The sequence below is a fragment of the Lepidochelys olivacea genome, assembly GCF_965140295.1.
Source record: "Lepidochelys olivacea isolate rLepOli2 genome assembly, chromosome: 6".
In the NCBI taxonomy this organism is placed as follows: Eukaryota; Metazoa; Chordata; order Testudines; family Cheloniidae; genus Lepidochelys; species Lepidochelys olivacea.
Window position 1 is genome coordinate 24614253 of NC_140416.1, and position 8020 is coordinate 24622272.

Sequence of the window (8020 nt, forward strand, 5' to 3'; positions counted from 1 at the left end):
ATGCAGAAGTGTTGTCAGCTTTGCTGCTCATTCTTCATGGTGGTAGTAAGAGGAGTTCACAGCTTCTCTTTGCCACAATAGCATAGCACATGTGAGAACAAAATCATCTCTAGTCATTAACCAGGGCCTGAAACAGATATACAGAAAAATGTCTTTACATTGATAACAGAAGAGAAAAATCAGTGGTTTCTTTAGTGGTGAATTGTTGTATCCTGCACAAATCCAGAGAATTGTGAGATTCCAGATCTGAATGACTTTGGAAGTGGCATCAGACTTACTGCGTGTGTTGCTGTTAGTCATAATTATTTAAGCAATATTTGTCACAGCATGTATGAATGAAAACTCATCTTGAGACGTGCACACCCGGGAGATCTTTCAAACTTAATCTGACCAAGGAATAATGGTTATTTGTATCTCTGTTATTTAGGGTATGTCTACACTGCAATAAAACACCCATGGCTGGCCTGTGTCAGCTGACTTGGGCTCACAGGCCTCAGGCTGTGGGGCTATAAATTGCAGTGTAGACGTTAGGGCTCAGGCTGGAGCCCGGGCTCTGGGGTGTTCCCCCCCGCCCTTGCAGGGCCCCTCATCTAAGTGCTGGATTCTCTTGAAAAAAATAAGCTCATGGTTACAACATGGTTTGCTGTGTCTGACTGTCCATTCCACACATTAGTAAGTAATTGCTTCTGAGGGGGAGGGGGCGAAGCACCTACTCCCACTTTATTTTCTAATCTCTTTTGTACATGGAGGCCATCCCTACTCCACCATGAGATATTCTCAGCTGACACCAAGTTTCTGTACTTGGCTTGCCTCATCAGCAATGAACCAACCAGCTCCTAGGTGGTGAGGGAAGGATCAAGGTTCAGAGTCATGGCAGGCATCTTTCAATCCCTGTTTCACTGCGGCCCTGCATTCCATAGAAGCACCTCCATCCCATTTTACATCAGACCCCTGCCGCAGTGGCATCACCCCCAGCCGCAGTCAGATGTGCTGCTTCCCAACCAAACTGAGCGGTGGACCAGCCATTGGCATACACCTCACAGCATTCCAGTCCTTCCACCTTCCCGTGTGCAAAATGAAGGTCCATGCCTGGGATTCAGTCTCTGATCCTCTGTTTTGTAGCATGATGCACCAACATGAGGTCATATCTCTTTTTCTTTATAATGTGCATCACTAAAATTCCTTTGCTGCTGAACACAGCCTTTTGGGGAGAGTACCTGTTATTTTTTTTCATAATCATGAAATATTAGCAACATCTAATACTCTGAAACATGTCAAGAGAGTGAAACTACTATCTATGAGATTTCAACAGACACCATCTTAGTGCTCAGAGGCTACAGTGATGATGGACTGATAGGCCTAACGTGGAAGACCACTTTACTATCTTGTACAGTACACCACTGAAGCTAACTAGAGCCATGCAAACCTTCCCCATGCTACCATAGAAAGGCAGCTGGGCCTCGTGGATAGAGCACTGAACTGTGACTCTGGAAACCTGTTTCAGAGTAGCAGCCCTGTTAGGCTATATTCGCAAAAAGAAAAGGAGTACTAGTGGCATCTTAGAGACTAACCAATTTATTTGAACATAAGCTTTCGTGAGCTACAGCTCACTTCATCAGATGCATCCTGGGTTCTTTTCCCAGTTCTGCTGCTGGGTCACCTTGGGCAAATCACATCGCCTCTCTGTAACTCATTTTCCCCATCTTTAAAATGGGGATAATGATACTGACCTCCTTTGTAAAATGCTTTGCCATCTTCTGATTAAAAGTGCTGTATAAGCTGTATTATTATTACTTAAGTCCCAGTGAAGCTAATGTCTTTTATTAGTAATTAGTAATGATTTTTCCATACACACGCCCCTAGGGATGATGGGAGATTCTGTTTATTTCACACATTTGACAGCAGCCTCCGTACATTATAAATGAAATTTTAACATTTTTCTTTCTGGGTTATTTGCCCACACTTTTTCTCCTCCCCAGTGCAGGTATTGGGAGAACTGGCTGCTTTATTGCCACCAGCATTTGTTGTAAACAGTTGAAGCACGAGGGGATAATTGACATACTGAGAACAACCTGCCAGTTACGGCTAGACAGGTAAGAGAATTTTCTTCCTTTAAAAAAAAAAATTCCACATGTTTAAGGGGGAAAAGAAACATGAGGGGGGAAAAAAGACAAACCTTAGGTCAGTGGGTAAAATTTTCAAAAGTACCTGAGCCTAAGTAGTGGCTATGAGTCAAGTCCAATTGACTTTTAGTGAGACTTAGGCTTCTAAGTCACTTGGGCCTAGATCTCAAAGGTATTTAGGTGCCTAACTCCCAGTGAAATCAATGCGAGATAGGTGCCTAAACACCTTTGAAGGATTTGGGCCTTAGATACTACTGAGAATTTTAAATGGCACCTCTCATCTGTGCTATGGTATTAGCCTGTGATACCAAAATTATCAAATCCCAGCAGCAGACGACAATCCCAACAAGTCACAGTGGGGGCAGATCTTCAGCTGACATAGCTGCCTTGACTTTAATGGAGTTACAGCTGATTTATTTTAATGGAACTACTGCTCATTTATGCTGACTGAGGATCTGGTCCACAGTTATAGCTAAAAGAATACGGCTGAGAGGGCCATTGCTCTCAGAATCACAGACCGGCACACAGCTGTGAGGATGGAACACCAATGATGAAGAAAATGAACTAGCTGGAATCGCAAGCCTCAGTGGAAGAGCACTGCAGTATGGAAGCTGCTGATAGTGTAGGCTGGGCGATGTTTCTTTACGCACAGGCAAGAGATGTTTGCAGACATGCGAAAGGAGATGCAAAGCTCTCCACAATCAAAAGGTTTCTGTTTAAGGGCTTCTCATCATGCCAGTTGCCTTTGGGTTTGACTACGACGTGGAAGGGCCTGAGTTTTGCACCAGAGAGATTATTTTTCTTCTCTCCTTGATTTGAAGCTCTGTCAAAACGTGTCCCCATGCTCTCTCTAACGATAATAATAAATGGAGTGAGGGGAAGAAATGTCATGAAAAATATATCAACGTTCTTTAAAAAAATGAATGAAAAACACAACCCCACGCTGAACCTTATTTCAGGCGAGTCGTTCTGCTCAGTGGGAGGCAGAAAATGAAATGCTTTTCACTCTGCTGTGGTCTTGATAGGCAGAGACCTGCAGAGGTGCTGGGTGTTTGGCTGTTTCAATGAAGGTCAACCCAGACAATGAACGGTCACAAAAGAAAAAAGAAAACATTGAACAGAACCTTGGTTTGTCCGAGCACAGAGAGAGTCGCTGGATCTGAAATGCCCTCCACTTACGTCTGTCTGAGTGTAATATGGGGGGTGTATTTCACAGCCAGGTAGCCACAGGAATGAGGGCGGAAAGTGTCCAGACAAACACTGTGCTTGCTACAAGAGGTACATTTTTTAGTGCTGGCCTGTGGGGATGGGAGTTCAGAAGAAGAGGAGGGCACAGCAGGTATTTAAATGTGCCTAATACCTACTGCTTCATCAGAGGGGGAGCAAGACCGGGGCCCTGCAGGAGCCCCCGATACATTGGGAAAGATCAGGCTGGGAGCCCTGCCTCTCCTCTGTCCCTGAAGGTCCCTTCGTGGGATGAGGGTAGGGGACAGCATTATGAATCACAGGAGAGAGGCCTGATGGCTAGCAAGGTCCTGCTGCTTCCAGGGAATGGGGGGAAAGGGGCTAGCAGCCCCTTTGAAACCATCTCTCCATGTGTCTGTCTGCTGCCACCACTGCCCCTCTGGCCCCGTGTCTCGTTGTGGCCTCAGGAGCAAGCACATGGGCGGCGGCAGCCACTGCAAAGGAGCATAGCAGACAGCAACCTCTTTGACCCATCACCATTATACCAGTTGAGTCGGCAGAGAAAACCAGTTGAGCAGGGGTGGAAGAGCCTCCAGGGACATGGTGGTGTTGGGGGATGAGAGGTTGGAATGAACATTTTGAGCAAGGGAGGTGAAAGTAGGAAAACACTACAAGACATGCAGAACAGTAGCCCTACGACGAGCGTTGGCACTAAGAATCCTCCTCTTGCGTGTGAACAGCAGGGAGCATCTTCAGACAGTCAGTGCCATGTCCAATATCTGGTTTGGGGAAGCTAATTTTACTGACCTGAAATAACAGACACCAGCACCGGGAAGGGGAGGCCTTCCTCAGGCCCATTCTGGAGTCTGGCATTATAAGGTGAATGTGATAAAAGAGTAGTGCAGTTACCACCCTCCTGGACTTCTGACCTTTGCTATCTGCAAAAGAAGTGCCCTCTTTTTCCATAGAGGGAGAAATCCTTTTGCCACAATAGCTGCAGAAGGCCCTAGCTGGAGTGTCACTACACTGGTTCTTTGACTGGAGAGAGACTGCATAGAACCCCTGGTGGGTAGGGGCGATACACACCTCCGTGTGCTGCTGCTAAGCACTGCTCCATGGAAGAACAAATACTTCTAGGGTAATGTCATCAGTGGATCTGTGACTACACAGCAGTAGTTCCTATTAAAGCCAGTGGGGTGTTTTTCAGCTTGCTGTCAGGTTAACGGGACAAAGATTCCTTCTCCCTAGGTCCCTTGCAAGGGCCTGTGTATTGGACTTTGTACAGGAGTCCAGCATTTGGTCCGAAAAATAGTCGACGTGACAAAGAACAGGCTGAGCAATGCTTCCTGCATCCCTTCAGCCGGTGTTCAGGGATGTTGGGTACCTTCTGTCAGTGAAAAAAACGTGTATTTGAAAGGTCTCTGTGGCAAAGAAGGGTGAAAATGTAGATTCTCGAGTCTTTGCCAAAGCTTGGACAGTGAACTCATGATGTGTGGGGAGGAGTGGGGGAAGGGAGGAAGCAGCAGCATAGCAGAAAATGAGATAAAAGGAAAATCATTTCCTGTGGTCTGAAACTAGATGGCCACCCCACTGCTTCTGTTGCCACAACGTCAGGGTCCAACCTAGCTGTTAATGGAATTGCATGGGGAGTAATCACCGGATATGACTAACATTCCTTGTGTGTCACAGCCTGATGGAGATACATTTTCAGTGCTGTGTGCAGCAGAAATGCGGTGCACAGAAACACTCTGAAGCAGGCGAACAAAGATGCTGTTCTAAATAGAGCAGATTGACAAATAGGTATGCTCAGCTGGTAATGGGGTTTCTTTGAAGGGGTGCAGCGTGTGTTCCCCACCCCTGCCAGCTGGTGCAGGGGTTGTGGGGGGACACATGACACCACCATCTTCCTGCCGACTTTGGAGCATCTGCCTCATGCAGTGATTGCACTCCTTGAGCTGCTTGAGCAGAGGAACTGGGATTGGGCACAGCCACTACGCAGGGAAGTAAGGGAGGAGGCCACTTACGTACAACCTCGCCCTACGATTACAATGAGTGTAACAGCAAATCACGTTTCTCTTCTTGCCTAGTTATAGTATGGGTTCGGGTGAACTCGGTTTTCATTTCAGGTTTTCAGTTCAGTTAGACTGAAAGCTGAGTGAAGCCCAGATTTCTATGTTGAAAGTCCTTACTAATCAGGATGTGGGTGGTAGTCAGCTCAGAATCTGAGCTATTCTCTGTTGAAATGTCTTTGCCTAGTCTGAAATCCTACTGGCACTTCCTGGTTCACTGGAAGTATTCTGGAATGCATCATCCTGTGACATCAGAGAGAGAAAGAGAGAGGAAATCTAATTTACTGCATGGGAGACAGTGAGACCCAGTTGATAGGGCACTGGTTTGGGATTTAGGCGACCTGGCTTCTGTTCCCAGCTCTGCCATTGACCTGCTGGGTGACACTGGACAAGTCCCTTAACTTGTTTCCCCTCACGCCTGTCTTGTCTATTTAGACTGCAAGCTCTTTGGGGGCAGGGACTGTCTAACTATGTATTTATACAGTGCCTAGCATGACTCCTGTAACACATAATAAATTATGATATTGTCAATGAATTAGGGCCTCACTGAGAGAAAAGCAAAGGTAAAACTTATTTCTGTTCTGAATACCTCTCATTTACTGGTTAGCAGAGGCACTTGGGGCCAGATCCAAATGCAGTGCAGTCAGTGGCAGCTTTTCCATTGACTTCAGTCATTGGGCTTAGGAATAGGCTCTTGGAGCGTAAATCCATTTCATTTTAGCTGTGCCATTCACCATTAAGTGCACTGTTTACATGTAACAAAAGGACTGTTTCCCTCCTCTTTTTTTCTGCTTTCCTTTTCAGGGGAGGAATGATCCAGACTTGTGAACAATATCAATTTGTCCACCATGTCATGAGCTTGTATGAAAAACAGCTCTCTAGAGCAGCAGAAGAATAAGCTTTCATGATATTCCTAGTGGTTAAAACCAAGAGAACTCTTGACGGGAGTCAGCTATATTTTAGATCTGATAAGAGACACATGGTAACTTGGCAGTCTTTGTTGAATATATATATATATATATATATATATATATATATATATATATTTGTTTTACTTTGATATTGCTTTCTTTGCTCTTGTTTGCATCAACTTTTAAGAGCTGAGATACTGCTTGTCTTAAACATGTGGCAGAACATAATCACCAAAAAAATGGCTTATTTATACTGTAAATAAGAATAGTAGCTTCATTTGTTACAAAATCAAAAAAAAAATTCACTAGCTGTCTTGAGTTTGCTGTTTTTAAAAAATGATTTAATTGCTAATAGATCCAAATACAGTGTGGAACTCTTTGAAACTGTCATGCTGAAATATGTATGGTATGTTGACTAAGCTTGAAATTAACTTTTTGCCTTTTTCTGATTGTTTTTACATTTTAAACTACCGAATACTGTGTATATCATAAACCTTCTGAGCCTCTGCATTAAATGATTCAAGTTGATTCATATTGAAATCATGTTTTACACCTCATGTTTGCTTGTGAAAAAAGAAAAATTCCACAAAATGTAGCAGAACCAAGGGAGGGGAGAAAAAACAATTCATTGACATGAGGCGATTGCCACTTCTTTATCTCCAATATACCATGGAATCAAGAAAAGAATGGAAAAGTATGGTGACCATTAGAGATGAGTCTGAACCAAACCCTGAACTCAAGCATTCCCCCAATCTTTGTGAGCATTATGAAATCTTAACTTGGATCCAGATCTGAATTTGGCAAATAGCCTCTCTTTATGAGCCAGACCAAAATCCATGATACAATTTCCCATGAATTTTGGGGTGTTTTAACACAGATTCTGAATGTTGTGACTTGAGCTCTTCTCTAATGAATACATAGTAAAGGAGGTCACGTGTGCACTGTGAAGTTAGGTTGAGATTTTCAAAGCTGTCTGAGGCCTGGTCTGCACCAGGAAGTTAGGCTGATATAACTATGTTGCTCAGGGGTGTGAAAATTCCACACCCCTGAGTGACGCAGTTAAACCAACCTAAACTGACTGTAGACAACAGTAGCTCAATGGGAGAATTCTCCCATGAACCTAGCTACCGCCTCTCAGAGGTGGAGTACCTGTGCCAATGGGAGAAGCTCTCCCTCTTCACTGAAGAGTTACAGCTGTGACGCTGCAGTGTTTTAAGTATAGACAAGCCCTGAGAGAATGTCTACGCTGCAGTTAGGTGTGTGATTGCAGCACGTCGGACATGCTAGATCAAAGGTAGCTCGAGTAACAATATCAGCGAAGCAGCAGCAATCACCTCCTGGTTGCAGTGTAAACATACCTTAATTGATCTGAGTGCCCAGTTCTCATTACAATTAATGGGAACAGGGCATCCAAATCCCATAGGAAGTTTTGAAAAACCTCAGCCTTAATATGTTGGCCAATGTTTAGAGATTTGCCTTTGAAAATCAATTCAGACTGTCACTGTCTCTGGTTCCTAAAACCCCTGATCCGTGCAGCAACAGTTCCCTTTAGGCAATAGAGACTCTGCTGCTCTTGGCTGTGTTCTAGGCCCCAATTCAGCAAAGGACTCCAAGCATGCACATCGTTACATACATGCTTGAGCACTTTACTGAGCATGGATGGACTTGACTATGTGAGTTAAGTGCTTTGCTGAACTGGGACCCTAGTGAACAATTAAAGCTATCCACAACT

General features: G+C 44.5%; 1 protein-coding gene across 8 annotated transcripts in view; it reads left to right on the plus strand.

The window, feature by feature from the left end:
- Positions 1 to 6368, plus strand: part of PTPN5 (protein tyrosine phosphatase non-receptor type 5) — a 140594-nt gene extending 134226 nt beyond the window's left edge. For all 8 annotated transcript variants that reach the window (XM_084632331.1, XM_084632330.1, XM_084632335.1 and 5 more), the window contains 2 exons: positions 1980 to 2093; positions 6182 to 6368. In XM_084632331.1, coding sequence (XP_084488457.1) covers positions 1980 to 2093; positions 6182 to 6275 — 208 coding nt within the window. In that variant the 3' untranslated portion in view covers positions 6276 to 6368. The remainder of the gene's footprint in view (positions 1 to 1979; positions 2094 to 6181) is intronic.
- The last annotated feature ends 1652 nt before the right edge of the window (positions 6369 to 8020 follow it).